The following is a 20,910-nucleotide window of genomic DNA, read 5'->3' as shown; positions in this document are numbered from 1 at the left end:
GCAGATATGATGTTACTTCATAGTGTTTGTGTGAGGATTAGATGAAATAAATAAAGCAAAGAGTCTAGGTCAGTGTTGGGCTTACAGAAGATGCTTAATAAATACTCTTCTTATTTTATTTTTCCTAATTAAACTGATGAGTAGGTATAAATGTTATATAGTATCTTACTATAGTAAGATTTGACTTTGTCTTAAATGCTGTTTAACTTGCGACTCTAAAGGACCACAATAATTATATTAGAAAATATATATCAAAGGCTTTCTTTGTTTAATTTTTAATTTTTATGATTTTGTTAGAGCTTACATGTGCAAGCAGTGGGGGAGGGGCAGAGGACTAGGGAGAGTGGGAATATTTATTTATTTATTTATTTATTTATTTATTTATTTATTTATGATAGACAGAGAGAGAGAGAGAGAGAGAGGCAGAGACACAGGAGGAGGGAGAAGCAGGCTCCATGTCGGGAGCCCGACGTGGGACTCGATCCCGGAACTCCAGGATCTTGCCTTGGGCCAAAGGCAGGTGCCAAACCGCTGAGCCACCTAGGGATCCCCGAGAGTGGGAAACTTAAGCAGGCTCCACACCCAGCAGAGACCCTGATAAAGGCCTCGATCTCACTACCTGAGCCAAAATCGGGAGTCAGATGCTTAACTGACTGAGCCACTCAGGTGTCTCTATCAAAGGCTTTCTATATTCTAGGAATTTTGCTAAGTTAATTACATATATTATTCATTTAATTGTATGACGTATGCCATATCATTTTATCCATTTTATAGTTAAGGAAATTAAGCCATGAGGTTAACTTCTTACTTAAGGTAATGAGTGACAGATCCACAATTTGATCCATACTGTAACTTCAGTGGCCATGTATTAATCACTAAAAAATACTATTTACACAATGTGATCCTTCCCTGTGCTAGGAGAAGCAAAAAAAGTGTGACTTATTATGTTTGGCCTTGGGAAGCTCACAGCACATATGTATATACACATTAATAAACAGATTCATAAACATACGATTGTGTTCATAGGCCTAGCACTTAAAGTAAGGACTCTCATTTGCAGTTATATAGAATGAGATTAGAGGATGCTTTCTTCCCTACCTATTAGAGGCTTGAACTAGAATTTCTCATCCTTGTCCCTCTATTTTTAGGTGACCTAGTAAAAGTGAGTGAATTTTAAAGCACTTAGGTTATTGAGTTTTCTCAGAAGGTGGATAAGTTACAAATGCACCCCCAATTTGTTCTTTATCAGATGTGGTAAGACACACAGACCCAGAAATGATTGTTATAGAGGAAGAATTTTATACTCACAGATCCCTAGGAACACAAGGCATAGCATATCAGGCCATGCAGGGCAATATAGGGAAACAACAGGATTAATCAGGAGGCAGAGAGGTGGAGGGCAGAGTATGGCTCAGAGACTTTACTGGGATTTTTGTGGGAAGAAATGGGTGAGACAGAGAAGGTACACTAAGTTTAGGATTGAATAATTTGTATAATTTGGTGAGCTCAGGGTTATAGGGGTGGTTCCTAGTTGGCTGGTACCTGGCCCTGGGGTAATTAAAGGCAAAGGAATTATTGGCTTGATATTTGAGAATTTGATAAAGGAGATGGTTGGGAGTTATGGGTTCTAGATTGGTTGGTTTTGTTAAAGGCTCACTCCCAGGGAAGTAAAGTGTCATCTCCAGGAATTAGTTAGCCCTGGGAGGGGTAGTCTTTCTAAGATCAATACCTCAAATGCCAGAGTATTAAGAATATAGGAAATAAGAAAGTGTAGTAACACAGTGGGTATCTATGCTTGTGTGTATGTATATGTATGAATGCTGTAAAGAAATGGTTGGTGTTTCATGCCTCTCTTGGAGAGGAGTGACAGGAAGATAAGTGGAGGGGAAAATTGGATAGGCAATGAGAACTCCATAAAAACGAATAGGCTATGTTATGCCATTTTTCAAAATAGTTTTTCATTTGGAAAATGGGGGCAAGTGTTACCTGACTGAATTGCTAAGGAAATTCCTATAAGTGCCCAGGAGATTAATGTTGTACTCAGAAGAAACTATAGAAAACCAACACATTCTTTTAATTCATTGTTTGGTGTGGGCTAACTCTAAGTTGCTCTAGAAATGAGTTCTGTACTTTGATAATTTTTTGGTGCATGCAGCATACACAAACAAAGCCAAAGTGAAAAAATACAGAATCTTAAGAACTGTATCATTTGGATTTCTTCAGACTAAACAAAGAGTTTCAAGTATGGCCAGATAAAAGGATTTTTGTGAACTTTCCTGTCCTCACCCCACCTTCCAGTTAGAGTACTGAATTTGCAGTACAGTGTGAGTCTTGGATCATAGGCCATAAACTGTTTTTATTCATGGTATGTCTCTTGGTTTTTAGCAGAGTGTGAGAACTCAAACATATCATGAACAGGTTTGTTGGAATTCAGACAATGAGTGTTTCCTCTAGATTACAATAGATTCTTTCCATAAAAAATATTTTTCTGGGCAAGTAGTTCCTATAATTTATTTGCTTCAAGGACCTACAAAGTCAAATGGAGATTAACTTTGGTTGGAAGAAAATAAGAAGGAGTTTTTAGATGATGCAGACCATAGCCATTTGAGGAACTATCATTTGCTGTCCTTGTGGGGAATCCATCAGCAGGGTAGTATGAATGCCTTCTGAACCAGCCACCATTCTGCCCTCCCTTTGCCACGTCATAGTCTTCTGACCTCCTGCAAGTCACTGTAAATGAAAAATTATAAACACATATTTATCTGGCTGCTATTAAGTTCTTTGTGCCTTCTTTTTAGTATTGAGCCAACTGGGTTCCCAAGATATATATTCTACTGCTTCTTCTTTCAGCATACTTAAGAACCAGTGAAGATACCTTCACTTCAGAAGCCTTGACTTTACTAAAGTTACCATTATTTTTCTGTGTACGTGTAAAAGCACTGTGTACTCTGAGTGGGAGCAGGGATCCTCATCTGTGCTCTGGAGGCTCATTCCGTAGAGTTAGCCTAGAGTTTCCTCAGCAGTAAATTCTGCTGTATATGCATTGAAATGGTCTATATCTAAGCTTCTTGCTCTATTTCTTTTGGTTCGGAGCCTGACTTGGTCACCACAATTCTAAGTTTATAACAGCAGGATGGACAGGGAATCCTTGTGGAAATATTATCTCTTTGGCTGGTTTTCTCCTTCCTGTCTTCCTAGTTTCACTACATCTCGTCCATTTTTTCCTTCTTTTCTACTTCTACCCTTTCCTCCCCCTATTCTCTCTTCTGTAGACGTGAGTTAAGCATCTGCTGGATGCTAAAGAAGATTCAAAGATAAGTAAGACAAAGTTCTTGCTGTTGAGATATTCAATATAAAGGAGATCTTTATAACAGATAATGATATAGTATGCATTCAAAATACAGATACCGGCCCCTGCGCCCGCCCGCCTGATGTATGGGTGATATACTGCAGCGGGTGTCAGGGTGAGGGACGGCCACATTTGCCGGTGCCGCCCGAGCCGTCGTCAACAACAAAAAGTGCGCGGGAGCGCGGACGGGCGCACGGACGGGCGCACGGACGGGCGCACGGACGGGCGCACGGACGCCAGGGCCGCCTCGCCGCCGCCCCCGCGGGCCTGGCCCCGGCGCCCCTGCGCGCCCCGCCGCTCGCGGGGATGTCTTACAAACCGAACTTGGCCGCGCACATGCCCGCCGCCTCGCTCAGCGCCGCTGGGAGTGTCCACCCGCCCTCCACCAGTATGGCCACATCCGCCCAGTACCGCCAGCTGCTGAGTGACTACGGGCCACCATCTCTAGGTTATCCCCAGGGAACTGGGAACAGCCAGGTACCCCAAAGCAAATATGCTGAGCTGCTGGCCATCATTGAAGAGTTGGGGAAAGAGATTAGACCCACCTATGCAGGGAGCAAGAGCGCCATGGAGAGACTAAAACGAGGCATCATTCACGCCAGAGGACTGAACGGAATGCCAGGTCCTAGCTGCCTATCAGCGTTGAAGGTTTTCCATCTTCTTCCAAGACCAGAAGTTACAGCTCATCTCCCATGTTCAGATGAAACTCTTGTTTTCAAAATGGTAACAGTTTGGTTTCTCCTTCCCGTGTCCCTCCCATGGTTCATGAGGCTCTGAGATTGAGAAATACTTTGCAGTTGACTAGGATTTACATTTTAAATAGGAATTACCCAGGGGTTTTGTTTTTATTTTTATTTTTTTAAGCATTTTTATTTTTTTGTTTTCTTTTTTTTTTAAGCATTGATTTAAAAGATGCACGTAAAAGATCCCTATCTCACAGCAGATATCCCAGCTCCTTTCATCCTCTTTTTGGAGTACACTTAAGTTACTCAGATTGTTTTACATTATCTTTCATAAGCTAATACAACTCTGAGGGTTTGGTTTTGAGTGCATACGTTTGCCACATGGTGTGGATTCTGCTTAATGTAACTTCTTTTGAGCTTAATTAAGCATTTGCTTGCATGACTATTCGTGCTTTGAGGTCAATTTAAAAAATGCACAAGTTATAAATACAGAAGAAAGAGCATCCTACCAAACCTAACCGAACAAGAACTCCTCCTCCCCCACCAAAATTTTCCTACTAAGACTGTGTGGATTTCAGTTCTGCTTTTCCTGTGAGTTGATCCAAACATCAGGAAGAAAATGACTAAAACTGTTTGCATCTTTGTATGTATTTATTACTTGATGTAATAAAGCTTATTTTCATTAAAAAAAAAAAAAACAGATACCATTGTACATGCCCCTGTTCCTTGTCCCCTACTTTTTGTCAGTCACCATGTCTTGCCAAACTTTAAGGATTCCTCAGGTCTCTGTTGTGGTCTTCCCTTTTTCTTACTTTACATACTCTTCTTTGGAGATGTGATTTAGTCCTATTACTTCAGCCTTCACTGTGGTCTGCCTCTCCAACCCAGACTAGTTCCCACTTTGCTCCAGATTCATGGAGTCAACACTCAGCTTAGTGGCTGAGACACAGAGGAGGGACATCAGCCTGACCAAAGAAATACAGGAAGATGGGAAAGAGGAAATGCTCATTCAGTTGGTTTTATATGGACTCTAGAAATGTAAATGGAGGAATTCAGGTGCCATATATCTTTGGTGGCTCACAATTACAATAATTGGTAGTAAACTTATGTTTATACTTTAGGACTTTGTCAAGAATGCCTTTTTCCTTACCTTGGTCCTCATAGGTAAAGTTCAGGCCCTTGGGAAGAATACAGCCCTTTGTTTCTGGAGTCCAGATATTGACAGGATTGTTTGGATTTGACCATAGCTAATGGATAAAAGATTTCAGTGGCTCCAATTGTATTTAAAAAGCTAATAGTACCTCCTGTTCCATTTTACTGAGCCAAATTTGCTTGGAAAGATAAATACCCCTTGGCTTGTTCGATTCTGTGAGACACAGCTTCCTGAGGTGGAAAAGGCACTACTTCTTCAGATGATAGGCTAAGAATCTCTAACACCGAAGGCTCTTATATATTTGGCATTGATTACTTGAGGACTGACTTTAGAGACAATGTCATAACTTGATTTTTCTCTCCTACTGTTTAGTTTTTATAAGATAAACACAAATTTTCCTTAATGTTATTTCTAAACAACTGGTCCATCTCAGCTTCATCCTAATCCCTTTTAAGGTAATATATAAAACTCACCTTTAAAATTACTAATCTCTCAGTGGTGGGATATTAGGTGATTATATTTTCTTTATACTCTTCTGTGTTTCTGTGAACTCTTTGATTAATTTATTAACAGGAAAGTTTTTTAAATTTTATTTTAAAAATCTAAAAAGTTTCATTCATATAGTGATGGTGAGATACATGGTTTAAATGTATTATGTCCTCATCAGTAGAGGAATGATAGCACTGGAATGAGATTGGGTGGGTTTCTCTCCTTTTTAAAAAATTTCACAAAAGGTCTTATTATCAAAAATGACTATTGTCAAAAAAAAAAAAAAAAGACTATTGTCTCCTTTAAAGAATAGCCTGGGATATTTGTCACATATTTCTATAATGCTGCCATTGCTTACCAGACTTAAAAAACTATATTTATTTATTTATTTTAGAGAGAGGAGGGATGGGCAGTTTTTGTTGGAATAAGTATATTCCTAGATATTATTTTAAAGGAATCAATATTAATTTAAAATTGATATGTATTTATTTAATCTCATATTTTTACTAACTCTAGGGTATTCTGTCTATGTGCATACTTTTAACAGTTTGTATTATAAGCTGACCAAAAACAATTGTGTGTATGAGTGTTTGCTCCTAGAAGCCTTAAACAGCAAAGTGCGTTATTATAAAAATGCCACAAATACATAATGTTTTAAAAGTCATTGGTATTTCTGGTGTAAGGCTATAAATGTTTACGGTAAGAGAAGATATCTGCATCCTTAGAAGTTGAGGATAATGAGGCAGTGAACAAAGAACAATAGTATGGGAGTCACTCACGTTTTATACATAACATTGGTTTTCTACATTGAAGCTTGTACTTCTTCAAAAAAACCTTGGTTGTTGGCTCATTTAGAAAAAAAAATGAGTACAATTCTTGATGAACACCAGTGAAATGCTAATTGTGCCTTTAGCAACAAATCCTGGTCTAATTCTGTTTCAAAGAATAGAAACTTGGAAGATATTTAGGAGAATTTCCCTGAAGACTTTGGTACTAAATACCTTCAGCTGGCACTGACTCTGGAAACAAACCAAGCCACTTCTCCACCTCATATTCCCATGTGGTTGGAAAACCTGTCTTACTAACCTCCCTCCCTTTATCTACAATGCTGGCTCTGACTCCACCCTCAACTAGACAACCACCCTAGATGCCATCAGTTCCTTGGTACTCCTCAGGGAAGAAAAAATTCTTGTTGAGTTATCTCAAGTCCTTTGAAGGTGGTTTGGCAACCTTCTGTTTGTCAAGATTAGCCCCCTCTTTTAATCCCCCATCACATGTTTTGTCTAGCATGCTCATGAGACAAAGGACAAGGGATTAAATGGAGGCAAGGAGCTCCCATGTCTGCACTCACTCACCGGTTGGTATGTGAGGCGCTTGCCCCTGAATTTCTAGTTGAACCAGAAGTTTGTGTGTATAATTAGGAGTTGGCTCTCATCTGGTGCCACTCAGGAGCCCAGACTGCCTGCCTGAGCCAATCACTGGGGCAAGTGTACTCTAGGGATGAAGTAGTTAGTTCTTCCCACAGCTGTGGCTCCACAAATCCAGTTCTGCTCTAAGAGGACATAGTGAATGCTGCATAAATAGCAATCGAATTAATGAATTACTTGGTAATTCCCAATAGGGAAAGATGGGAGGATAATACTTCTCCAAACAGGACATGGTAGGATATTGAAGTTTTTCTGGTTGTTCTGTGATAGTGGAGTAGGAGGTTCTGCCTAATGAGAAAAAATCTTTTTCAATATTTTAATTTTTTCAGTGTTTATTGAGGTGTGGTTTCCACATTACAAAATGCCGACATCTTAAGTGTACAGGTCAAAGACTTTTTTTTTACATATTTATATACTAATATGTCTATCACCTAGATTAAGATCTAAAACATTTCCATCTCTCCAGAAAGTTACCTCATGTCCCCTCTCCACTCAGTAGTATCCCACCTCCCCTCTGAGGGTAACATTTATTCTTACTTCTACCTCCATGGACTAGTTTTGTCTATTCTTGAAAGTCATGTAAAATTCTAAAGTTGTACTTTTTAGTGGCTGTCTTCTTTTACTCAACGTAATTTTTTTTTGAAAATATATCCATGTTGTTGCAGTCCAATGAGTTTCTTTTCACTTCTGTGTGCTCTTCCACACATGGAAGGTAGTCCCATTGTAATATTACAATTTATTTATCCATTTTTGTCTTAATAGACATTTCTGTTATTTATAGTTTTTGTACCTCAATGAGCATTCTTTTGTGCATGTATGTATTCATTTCTCATCTGTATAAACTTAATAGTAGAATTGTCATGGGGTAAATGATGTTTTTCTTGATTAGAAATTGCTGTTTTTCTAAAGTAGTTATAACATTTTCATTTCCACTAGCAGTGTGTGAGACTTCCAGTTACTCTACATCTTTGACAGCACTTAGGATTGTCTTTTCTACCCTCTCATCATTCTGATGGGTATATTGTGATATATTATTGTGATTTTAATTTGTATTTCATACATGAATAATGATTTTGAGAATGTTTTCTTATGCTTATTGGTCATTTAGGTGCTATTTTTTGGTGAAATGCTGTGCTTGTTCAGGCATTTTGCCCATTTTTAAGTTGGGTTGTCTGTCTTTTTATTACTGATTTTTAAAATATATTCTAGATATGAGTCTTTTGTTAGATATTATATTGTACGTATTTTCTTAGACTATGACTTGTCATATCTTGTCACCTACCAGTATCTTTTGATAAGTAGAAATTACTAATTTGTATAAAATAACTATTTATCAATTTTTCTTTCATAATGAATGCTTTTGGCATCTAAGAACTTTTTGCCTGTTTCAAGTTATTGAAGATATTTTCAAGTATTTGTTTTTTTTTAAAGATTTTATTTATTTAAGAGAGAGAGAGAGAGACCATGAGTAGGGGAAGTGGGAGAAGGGGCAGAGGGAGAGGGAGAAGCAAACTCCTCACTGAGCAGGGAGCCCAACACAGGGCTCAGGGCTGGATCCCAGGACCCTGAGATCATGACCTGAGCTGAAGATAGACACTTAACCCACTGAGCCACCCAGGTGCCCTGTTTTTTCATGTTTTTATTTAGAAGCTTTATCATTTATCATTTTTAAGCTTACATGTGAATGTCCATCTCAAATTAATTTTTGGTGTTGTGTGAGGTAGAGATCAAGATTTATAGTTTTTCATTTGATATGCAGTTGTTCCCACATCATTTATAAGATCCTTTCTTTCTGTACTGATCTTGATTGATGTCTTCATTGAAAATCAAACATCTGTATATATGTGGTTCTATTTCTGGTCTCTTTATTCTTTCCCACAAATTCTTTAGTTTGTCTTAGTGACAACACTACCTCATATTAATCACTATTTATTAACTTATAGTAAGTCCTGAAGTCTGGATGTTCAAGTTCTCTAGCTTTTTGTTTCTTCTTTAAAGATTATCTTGGTTATTCTCATTTTTTTTTCTCATTTTTGTTTATATATATATAACTCATTTCTCACTTTTGTTTATATATATATAAATATATATTTAGAATTATCTTTTTCTAAAGATTTATTTACTTTAGAGAGAGAGAGAGCATGAACAGGAGGGGCAGAGGGAGAGGAGAAAGAATCTGAAGCAGACTCTTAGCTGAGCACAGAGCCAGATCCAGGGCTACATCTCATGACCCTGAGACCACAACTTGAGCCAAAACCTCAAGCTTGATGCTTAACTGACTATGCCACTCAGGTGCCCTATATTTATAATTATCTTGTCAGTTTCTCTTTTTAGAAGAGCTTAATAAGTTTTTGATTGACATTGCATTGAATCTAATAAATCAGTTGAAAGAGAAATAAATTTTTCCTACTCCATAAATATTATATGTGTGTATATACACATATACACACGTATATATGGATTTATAGACACACACACCTACACACACATATATAAGATAGATTTATTTAGGTCATTGTAAAAGGAAGAAAATATCTAATATTAAAGTATAATTTGTGTGATGAAAAAGAAAACACAATTTTGAAAGGTAGCTGTGCTTCTCAGAGAATAAAATTCCAATTAGGGAGAAAATTGCTTTGTTTTTGTTTTTGTAGTATAAGGTATGATCTGGAAAGAGAATTGAAAGACCCAAGAAGAACTGAATTGCTCTTTGAAATCAAGTGATAAAGTCTCTCTGGGGTTTTGAGGAGTAAAGAAAGTGGGGTACTTACAAACTAGGATGAATTGTGAAGATCAACAACAGCCCCAGGGCCATTAGGAATCAAAAGACAGTAAGAGGTAGACTGTGACTTAGATGGATTCAAAGTGTGGGCCCACCTTTCTTTACTCTAGGAGGAAAGTGACCCCAAGAGCAGAGGTGGTGTCTAATCCCTTTAAAAGTTAGTTAAAGGGCAGCCCGGGTGGCTCAGCAGTTTGGCACCTGCCTTTGGCCCAGGGTGTGATCCTGGAGACCCGGGATCGAGTCCCACGTTGGGCTCCCTGCATGGAGCCTGCCTCTCCCTCTGCCTGTGTCTCTGCCTCTCTCTCTTTCTGTGTCTCTCATGAATAAATAAATTAAATCTTAAAAAAAAGATTTTATTTAGTTAAGGAGTATCTTAAAGGGCAGAGAGTTGGATTATATTTGGAAAACAAATAGGAAAAAAAATCTTTTTGTTTTTGTAATATCAATAACAGAGAAGACCTCTGTACCACCAACTCTATCCATTAGTTAGGAGGTCTCTGTGAACTCCCAATTGCCATGTTAAAATAGATAATAATAGTTCATACAGAATCATCTGTTAACTCTAATTAGACACTTTGAAATTTGTTTGGGTTTGTATAAGTCTACTAAAGTCATACAATATACTTCTCAGATGTTAGAATTTTCTTGAAAAACATTGAAAAATGATGTGGTAGGTTTTCTGTTTGTTTGTTTTTTTGTTTTTAAAGACTATCAATGATCCCTACCTCTTGTATTTACTCCCTTGTATAATTCCTTCCCCTCGTTTGTAGGCTGGGACTAGTGACTTACTGCTAAGTAATAGAAAATGACAAAAGTGATCAGCTGTTACATCCAATATTAGATTATCAAAGTCTATGAATTCCATCTTGCTTGCACTTTCCCTCATGCTGGCACTCCCTCTTGCCCTTTTACTCACTCTGTCTAATGAAGCAAGCTGCCTGCCCTGTTCTCAGCTGGCCTGTTGAGAGGCTTACATGGCAAGGGACTGAGGGCCACTTCACTGAGAAATAGGACCTTAGTCCAGCAGCCCACGAGGAGCTAAATCTTGCCAATTCCATACCTTGACTCCATTGGAAGTGGATCCTTCCCCCCTTTATCAGTAAGATCACTGCAGCTCCAGCTGACACCTTGACTGTAGCCTTGTGCAAGATACAGAGCCAGGAGACCCAGCCAAGCCTTCCTCAGATTCCTGATCCACAGAAACTGGAATAATTCTATAACAACAGATAATTAAAGCAAATGATGATATTAATGATCAGCATCCATGAGTGTTAACTACTTGTCAGTACTGTGCTAAGTGTGGTATATGTGATTTCTCTTTTCATCTTCATAATCATCCTATGAAGAAGATATTCATGAACATATTGTGTAGGTGGGGGATCTGCGGCTTAGTGTAATTTGTCAAAGTCACACAGATAGTAAGTAAAATCTAAATCTGTGCAGCCTTATTCTAGAACCACAGTATGTTCCATTTGCTGTGCTATATCAACTAAGCTCTGGTCCTGAATACATTTTTTTTCATTGAACTGACTGCTTTTTTAAATGGAATTACACTGCTATTCTTAAATAAAGTAACCCCAGGCCCAAGCCCTTGGTCACCTCAGAGATGGGCAAGCAAAAATGAGAGAAGTGATAACAGCCCTGTGTGAAAAGGTTATTCCATGCAGTTGGGTTCTTTGATTTGGAGTTGAGGTTTGTCCTACCAATAGAAAAGTAGGAAAGGAGGCAACAATTCCTGGTGGGGGTTGGGGAGAAAGAGGCTAATTCATTATTTTAGATTTTATGTCAACATATCAAATTGTGAGGCTGAAAACAAATTATGCTCTCCTGGAGAGAATATTGTGTTGGAATGGTCTCAAATATTTTTCAGTTGTGAACTCCAAGAAAAAAGGAAGTACTTAAAATATTGTGTGATGTAAAATAGTTGTTGTGGAAATAGCTATATTGCTTTGACCAAAAACCATTTTGGAAATAGCTTTTATCTCTTATAACAGTAGTTGTTATTACATGCTTGGTATAATAAAAACATAAATGGAACATTTGAGAGCATTATAGAGTGGATATCAACCCCATTTCACCCAATGACAATAACCAGATTCATTTTTTTTACTGTTTTGTCTCTTAATTACAAATTGCTTTTCCACATCAGTAAGTAGGTCGACATCACTGTTTGTAGTTTTCCACAGTGTGTATATTTCATCATTTATTCAAAATAATCCTCTGGATATTTAAGTTGCTTTCAGAGTTTTCTGTAATAAACAACTCCACAAGAGATAACTTTGTATAGACTTCTCGTGCATCTGTCTCAGGATTTCTTTAGAATTAATATCTAGATGTGGAAGAGTTGGGTCAAAGAGTTTGCATATTTTAGATTTTTATGGGTCTTGCCAAATTGCCCTTCAGTAAGGTTGTAGCAAGATTAATCCCTCCAACATTTAATGAGAGGCCCACTTCCTACACCCTCACCAATAAAGGGTATTAGCATTCTTTTAAACCTTTGCCCATCTGATAAGTGAAAAATAGCTTCTTGTTGTTTTACTTTACACTCTTTTAATTTCTAGGGAGATCAGGGGTGCCTGGGTGACTCAGTAGGTTAAGTGTCTACCTTAGCTCAGGTCATGGTCTCAGGGTCCTGAAATCCAGCACCAAGCCCTCTGTTAGGCTCTCTGCTCAGCAGGGAGTCTGCTTCTCCCTTCTTCCCCTTTGACTCTCCCCATTGCTTCTCTCTCAAATAAACAAATAAAAATCTTAAAAAAAAAATTCCTAGGGAGATGAGGCATTCTTCTTTTTTTTTTCTTTTTAAAGATTTTATTTATTAGAGAAAGAGCACATGCACAAGCAGGCAGAGCAGCAGGCAGAGGGAGAGAGAGAAGCAGACTCCCTGCTGAGCAGAGAGCCTGACATGGGATCCTGGGATCATGATCTAAGCCAAAGGCAGATGCTTAACTGACTGAGCTGCACAGGCGCCCCTCAGACATTCTTCTTATTGGCCATTTGTGTTTTCCTCATATGAATTATCTTTCTATGCCATTTGACCATTTTTTGCCATTGTATTGGTTATAATTTTTGTATTAAAAACTTACAAATGCAGGAATTTAACCTATTTTCTGCATGCTACATTTTACCCCACTTTGTAATCTTTCAATTGTGCTTTAATTTATTTGTTTGTTTTCTTGCTCTGTTGACATTTAGAATTTTTATGTCATTTCTGTCCATCTTTGTATTTATACTTTCTGACCTTGCTATGCCTGGCCAGATAAATTTTTTCTGGCCAGTTAAAATTTTACAAAGTATGAATGGCTATAAGGAACCAATATTTTGAGGCAGATTTGGAAAGAAAAACATGAAAGGCAATAAATTATAAAAATACTCTTAGAGACTTTATGTTTCTCCCAGGGGCTCTTTCATTTGCTGTAACTCTGATTAATGATACTAAAGAAAACATCTCAAGAATTTTCATATATGTTGATTAGAATACAGATTCCTGCGTAAAATTTAATGTTATTTCTTGACTATAGTCTTTTTTTTTTTAAAGGTTTTATTTATTTATTCATGAGAGACACAGAGAGAGAGAGGCAGAGACACAGGCAGAGGGAGAAGTAGGCTCCCTGCAAGGAGCCTGAAGTGGGACCCAATCCCAGATCCTGGGATCATGCTCTGAGCCAAAGGCAGACGCTCAACTGCTGAGCCACCCAGACGTCCCTCCTTGACTATATTTTTAAATTATAACAATAAAGTAAATAGGTTGTAAATATATTGGTTCATTCCATTGTTATTCTAATAACAGAACTGTATCCAAAATGACTTATGTTCATATTGTGTTCAGTCCTTCACAATTATTTCACATGCACCATTTTGTTTAGTTTTCACAGCAACACTGCAAGTTAACTGTTACTATCTTCCCTTTACTGTTGAGGATTCTAAATTTCAGAGTGCTTAAATGATTCGGCCAATGTCTCACAGTTGAATGGAGGCAGTCAGGACTCAAACTCATGTCCTTTATACAAAACCCATTGTTCCTCCCAGTTATTAAAATAATAATTATAATCTTTTTAGTTGATGAGCAGAGTCAATGGGAAGTTCAGAATTTAGTTGCCTTTCTGGAATTTCAGCAAGTTTGGTCTTATACAAGGAGCTACTTGGGATTTAATCTCAATTTAGTCATGAGAAGCAATGGATTACCATTTGATAGGCTATGATTGCTGTTTTCTTCCTGAATTAAGACTGTCCACAATGCAGGGCAGCTACTTTATTTAACATCTCATTTGATGGAATACAAATTCTTTATCTACTGGTAAATTGTGGAGCTGGTTCTATAGTAGTAGAATAGGTTGGCAAGAATTTCTTCTATAAATGATATAGAAAGACCTCTTATGGCATATATCAAAGGTGGTATATGGTTTTACAGGTGAAGCAGTTGCCTTTATGGACTCAGGAAAGTGTTGGAAAGCACACAGGTCTTTGGTCTGAATATATATATATACCTTCCCATATGACCAGTTTTGCCTGGCTTTCTCCTTCATCTCCTTTCCTTTGCCTTATTTACCCACTCATGTGAGTTTTCATTGCACATCTATTTAGCATCTACTAAATGCCAAGCATCTTTATTATTGCAGGAGAAAAGAGATGGATAACATGCCTTCTCTGCTCTGGAGGAATGGGGTAGAGAAGCCAAAAATAACATAACCTGTGAGTCCAGTCTTGTAGGTCTTGGGTCTGTTGATGTTGGTGGCCTAAAGTTCAACAATCCTAACCCTTTATTTGTCCCTCAGAGTGAGAATTCAAACCTTCCCCAGTTTTCTTGCCCTGAAGATGTCCAAGAATCTTGAGGAATTTATTACTTCAAAAGGGTTAGATAGTACTAGATACTATTTAAGTCTTTCTAATAAATCCAGTACTTAGTTTCCCTACATACAAAAACTATCTGTGGATGTCAGATTGGAAGTTCCATACCCAAGAAACAGGCTACTTTCTGTGCTTTATTACTGCTGTAGAGGGGAAAAAAAGCTAGAACAGATAGCCATCCAATTCTTTCTCTGTTGTCCTCATTGATAGAGGAACAGCCCTCCTCATAGTTCTCACCTAAGGGAGCGGAAGCTTTGTTCTTTTAATCAATTCAGTGGTGAATTTATGTGCAGGATAGAAATTGCACATAAACCCAGAAACACATTGGGCCAGCTCCATGCTTAACCCCAGTGGCCAGGATCAGCTCAGCCTCATCTAGTGATAAAAGTTCAGAGTTTCCACGAATGAGCGTCTAACCAAATTTCCTCAGTCCCTAAGAAATCTTTCCCTTTCTGGTTTGCTTCTTTCTGCCCCAGAAGTGACCTCCTCTCTGATGAAGGATGCTAGCAGCATATCTTCCCTTAGAGTGGTCTACCTCTTCTACCCCAGTGGTATTGTACATCCTCCACCCCAACAAGCAGAAATAGCATCTTTTGAAATAGATACTTTTCCTCCCAAGTCTGGATAATTTATCTTATCTATGGTCATCTGTCTGTACTTCAGTACAGTGTGATTCATGTTAACAGAAACACAGTGTGTCTTTTACAGAAGAGATACTATTAAAGCTGACTCTTAAAGGATGAGTGGGTGTTTCCTCAGATATACCAGACAGAGAAGTGGCAGAATGGGCACATTCCAGGCATAGAGGCATAACAGAGTTGAGGAGGATGCATAATTCACTATGACAGGAAATTTGGCTGCATATGGGAATAGCAGGCAATGGAAGTGGAAAGCTGAGCATAGGCACATGTGCATGCCAGGGAGGGACCTATGGCTAGTCAGGGTACAGACATGATGGACCCAGAATGTCTCCAGATCCCAAGAGTAGCAACTGGGTCATTTTAAAGAGAAGAGCAGAGGACAGGAGTTTGTATTGAAGAATCCTCATGGTCTTACTGTCACATCTAAGCTTTGAGCCATTGGAACTGTTGTGGCATTATGTCTTTCTTTCCTTCACTGTGTATTCTCCAGCTAGAACTTTGGTTCTCAGTCTTACTGTGGGACCACTCTGATTGAGTGGGGCCATTGAGAGTCACGAAGTTTAGAAATAAAGATCATATCTTAGCCATGCTCAAATGACTTCCCTTTCCCCTAGGATGAAATGCAAAATCCTTACCTGAATCTTACCTGATTAGGCACTTGCCTTCCTCTCTGATACTGATACCATCTTTTTTATGCCTCCCTTGCTGCTTGTATTCTAGCCATACCTGTCTCTTTGCTGTTCCTCCTACATGCTGAGCATGGTTCCACCTTCTAGTCCTTGTACTTTGTATTCCTACTACTATGCTATTCCTAGGCCATGTTTCTCCCTGTTATCCACATGGCTTGCTTACATCATTAGGTTTCTCCTCAAATTCCGTATCCTTAGAGGGACTTTCTCTGACCTATCTATAACTCTGTGTCTCTTTAGCTTGTTTTCTTTATTCTGCATGCTGGTTATCACTGCTTAATATTAAATGATGCATTTACTTACTTGTCTTTCATCTTTTCCCTCATTATAATCTAATCTAATAAGCAACTTTGTTTGTCTTGAGTGTACTGTATCCTCAGCACATAGAAAGGCACCTAACACATAGTAGATGCTCAGTAAATATTTGAGGATTGAATTAATGAATAGAAGAGTCTAGTCCCCAGTTCCTTGAAGAAAAGAACAGGATGCAGAGTAAAGAGATTTTGGCCATAGGAAGGGAAAACCGAGAGGACCGTCCTTTAGAGCACTGACTGTCAGCCAAAGAGGCAGAAATTACCATTTGCAGGCTCTGGGAACTTCCTAACCACTATTGGATGGGTTCTAGGGAGCAGGTCAGTTCATAGACCTTTACAAAGTAGCCTTGGGTGTGCTCCACATAGTCTAAAGATAAAGCATTAGTTTTTGTACTCTGGTTTGTCAAGGCACAAGACACAAGTGGGAAGATTGCCAGGTCACATTGTATTCAAGCTGAGATCAATGCAAGGAGAGATTATGAGCTGTGGATTTAGATGTCCTAACATTTTCTTTTTGAAAGTGTGACTTCTGTTGCTCAGACGTTTCTTTGAGGCAGAACTTCCTGAGCTATGCGGAATTCTTTGCTTAATCCTGCCTGCTCCTCATTGGCACCGCAAAGCTCCTGGGAATTTGCCTATTGCTCATTTACAGGAAAGAACCTGGAGCCACTCTTTCAGTTCACTGCACGCTAGCTGCTCTCTCTGGACTTGGGCTTCCCTACAAGCCCTCTGCACAGCCCCAATCAGCTTTTTGTGGTGGGAAGTCCTGTTTACTGCTCACTCCCATTCACTGTTTATAATAAATAGACTGGGGCCCTCAGGGTCAGTCATGCTCCATTAGCTATGTGGATTTGACGCAAGGATGGGTAACACTGGTTGGATAGCATGGAGTTGGGTAACAGGAGATAATGCACCCCATCTCCTCCCCCGAGATGCAATTTCAGTTGTTCCCACAGTATGTTTTCATTGTACAGTAGATGCAAGAGCTCCAGCTAGTGTGAGAACTGAGCCTGGATAAGAAAAACACAGTGATGGCACAGTTCCTGCAGGGCTCCCATGCTATTTTCTCAGCATTAAGAAAACAGTGTCTAAACAGCTGAACTGGTGGTGTGTTGGTAGGTTTGCACAATTCCCCAAAGTCATATTAGCATATGCATTTCTAGAGGGAGATCAAATTGACTTTGGAAAAAGTAAGACGGGTGCGTTTAAGAGTTGACTTCATGTACATTCTCCCTGAGCCAGAGGGGGACAGTGACTGAAGTGTCCCCAGGCATACTACACATGCCTAGGTCACAGCTCAACATTCAGTAATGCATGAGAACTTTTTTTTTTTTCTTATCACTGGTCCCTTTGCTTGTGGATATCCTAGAATATGTGTGTTGGAAGTATCCCTCTTCACTGTCTTGCATCAGCCCCTTTCTTGCTCTGGAAAATATTAGTGAGAGTTTCTCAGTTGCTTGTCATTGTAGAGCAATCATTCCTCATCAGCTGGAGTGAAATTCCCTGGTGGCCTTTTTTTTTCTGTCCACACAATATTCCCACATTTCCCATCTCATGTTGTAATCTCTCGGTTACATTAAGCCTGCAGACTTTTCTCAAGTTTTTGCTTATAAAGACAGTATTTAGAAATTGTTTATAAAGTTATTTTTAGTGTGAAGCCATGCAATGAGCTCCAACTGTCACCTTTCCAAAATTCCAGGAGGCTCGAAGGGCATTCTGCTTAAATTCTAGGGACCAAAGCCAGGGAAACTCTTCTCTGAACTGCTGGCAGCCCCATTGGCACTGCCACTGAGCCTGTCAAACTGAGCACTCTAAACTGACCATTGGTTGATGAGCTGGACCAAGGACTAAATGCTGTATGAGGCAGAAACCTTGTCTGTTTTGATCAGTGTTGAATAGTGCTGACTAGTGCAGTACTTGCCTTATAATAAGTGCTCAAAAAATACATATTGATGGAGTGAGTAGCTTTCCTCTCTATGGATTATCCGTTTTACTACTGTTGGGTTTGAGATCACCAAATAGCTATTACTCTTGCTGTATGTGTGTGTTTGTTTTTTTCTCTTAGTTACAAAGATGTGATCATCTAATACTGTCTTCAGGGATAAACAATGTAGTAGTTAAAGTATATGTTCTACTGAACTGTAGTGTTAGAAAGTAGCATAGTTGGTATCCTTTAGTTGAGGTGGGGTGAACAGTGACTGAATGGGATCATGACGCTGAAAATGTTCTAGCAATGATCTGGGTATTTTCACTTTGTGAAAATTTATCAAGTGTATACTTTTGACTTGAGCACTGTTCTATATGTGCGTTATTATTCATTAAGAATAATTTCACTTTTACAAAGTGCTTTCACTTTTACAAAGACAAACTCTGGAGTTAATTGTCTGGGCTCATATCTTGGTACACTCATTCATTCCTAGCTGGATAGCCTGGGACAAGTTACTTAATATTTCTTTGCCTTACTTTCTTCATCTGTAAGTCAATAATAATAATAATGTATCTATATCACAGGATTATTGTGAATTAAATGAGTTACACTATAATAAATAATAAATGTCAATTAATATTGATGGATGTTTTTCAGAAAGTGAGACTTTCAAGTCAGATACAGTCAAGGACTTGGAAAAAATGAGAAGGGAGGCCATTAGAGTACTCCACTCTCTCCAGGCAGAAGTGCTCTTACTTTCTCAAGACCTATGTTCTTAAAGGTTTCATTTATTTATTTATTTATTTATTTATTTATTTATTTATTTATTTTTGTTCAATTTGCCAACATATAGCATAATACCCATTGCTCATCCCTCCAAGTGCCCCCCTTAAAGGTCCCTTTTTATATATTTTGTTTTAACCACCTCCCAAAGTATACAGACCCTAGAGATTAAGTTTAATGATCCACTATAATAACACTTGTTTTCCACATTTTTTTACCTAGAGAACTTCTATGAATCACAGAATGCTAGAACCAGAAAAGATCTTAGAAAATACCCTATCTGTGCTATCTAATATGTAGCCACTACCCATCTGTGGCTGCATAAAACTAAATGTAAATTAATTATAAATGAATAAAATGAAACTTAAAAATGCATTTCCTCAGTTGCATTGCCTACCCTCTAAGTGCTCAATAGCCACATGTGGGACTAGTTGCTACTATACCTGACCGTGCAGATACAGAACATTTTCATAGCAGAAAGTTCTACTGAATAGCACTGCTAGATCAAATTTCTTATTATATGTATGAAAACATTGAAATCCAGAGAGGTAACATGATTATACCAAAGTCACACAGATAGTTAAGGACAGAAGTATACTACAATTTGAATTTCTTCAAATTTGTACATTAACTTATTTTCCATTTGGTCACTAAGACCTGTGGACCCACAGGGCATCCTCTCTGGTTGTTAGTTTGCAGGAGACATAACATATCTATCATTTATTTCTGAGGATACAACTTTGATGACTCCAGATTATCCATGTTCTGATACCATGTCCTTGAGTTTGAAGAAAGACTGTTTCTTTATTAGTAATTGAAAGTTGCATTTCCATTCTAGAGTCTCTTCTTCTAGGAAGCAGTCAGTGAGTCACTTGCACACAAAGGTTAACATGTTGTAGTTATGATAATCGCCAGTATTTATTGAGCACTTACTAATACCAATCATTTCCTCTAAGTGCTTTACATTTAGTTAAGGAATGTAAGACACAGAGAGGTTATATGCCCAGGGCCATAGCTGGCAAGTATTAGGCTTGAGATTTGACCCTCGGGCAATCTGGCTTGTTCTTGCCTACTACACTGTATTACACTTACTGAGCAGCTGTCCTGTGTGGAGTATATATACATCAATAAAGTCTCAGGGAAAACTAAGCATGATGGCAAGGAATGAGAAGGCAATGTCCTAGCTCTTGAGAAATCAATAATTTAGTTATGGGCTGGGAATGAAGGAAGAGTAGCATATCTATGTACTTGATTTATGTACACATTTTAGTATTTATAATCATGCAAATGCTATGGATTTGGCTTTATGCATCTCTAAACTTATTCTCTTTCTTTTCTTTTTATGAACAAAAACCTCCAAAGCAAACATCTTTAGTGATAAATGCCCTTCAAACAGTTGACAACTATTTCCCAGGCAGTCCACTTTTACTTAGATCTCCTCTCAGTGTCTCAGATTCATCTGAATATACTCCAGAGAATCCATCTTGTTGGCTTGCCATGGCTGTAGGTGAATGAAAGAGAGTGGAGAGATCACTTTGTTTTGATTATAATTCTAAGCTCCCCACCAAGAGATTCCTCAGTAAGGCCCTTGAATTAAGTGTTTGTGACAAGAATGGTTTTTACACAGAATCTCTAAATATGAATAAAAGTGTTTGTTTGTTTTAGGAATTGATAGACATAGAAATTGATTTCATGATTTGGCAGAAAATATTTTCAGTTTCTAAAAAAATATCTTTGCCCATACTTGCTAGTGAAACTACATTGGCACCCAGCGAGCAACAGCAGTGTTTAAACATGCTGTGGCTGGCACTATTGAGACAACAGAAAA

At 38.4% G+C, this 20,910-nt stretch overlaps 2 protein-coding genes across 31 annotated transcripts in view; both read left to right on the top strand.

Annotated features, from left to right (window-relative positions):
• The window catches only part of ANKRD55 (ankyrin repeat domain 55), a 519,390-nt gene that overhangs the window by 125,766 nt on the left and 372,714 nt on the right, over positions 1-20,910 (top strand). The window lies entirely within an intron of this gene.
• On the top strand, positions 3,520-4,437 carry LOC121496947 (cyclin-dependent kinase 2-associated protein 1-like). Its single transcript, XM_041765903.1, has one exon. The coding sequence runs from the start codon at positions 3,656-3,658 to the stop codon at positions 4,124-4,126; it is 471 nt and encodes a 156-aa protein (XP_041621837.1). The 5' UTR covers positions 3,520-3,655; the 3' UTR covers positions 4,127-4,437.

This window comes from Vulpes lagopus, chromosome 8 (genome assembly GCF_018345385.1).
Source record: "Vulpes lagopus strain Blue_001 chromosome 8, ASM1834538v1, whole genome shotgun sequence".
In the NCBI taxonomy this organism is placed as follows: Eukaryota; Metazoa; Chordata; class Mammalia; order Carnivora; family Canidae; genus Vulpes; species Vulpes lagopus.
The sequence above is the reverse complement of the archived record's forward strand: the minus strand, read 5'-3'. Positions and strand labels throughout refer to the sequence as shown.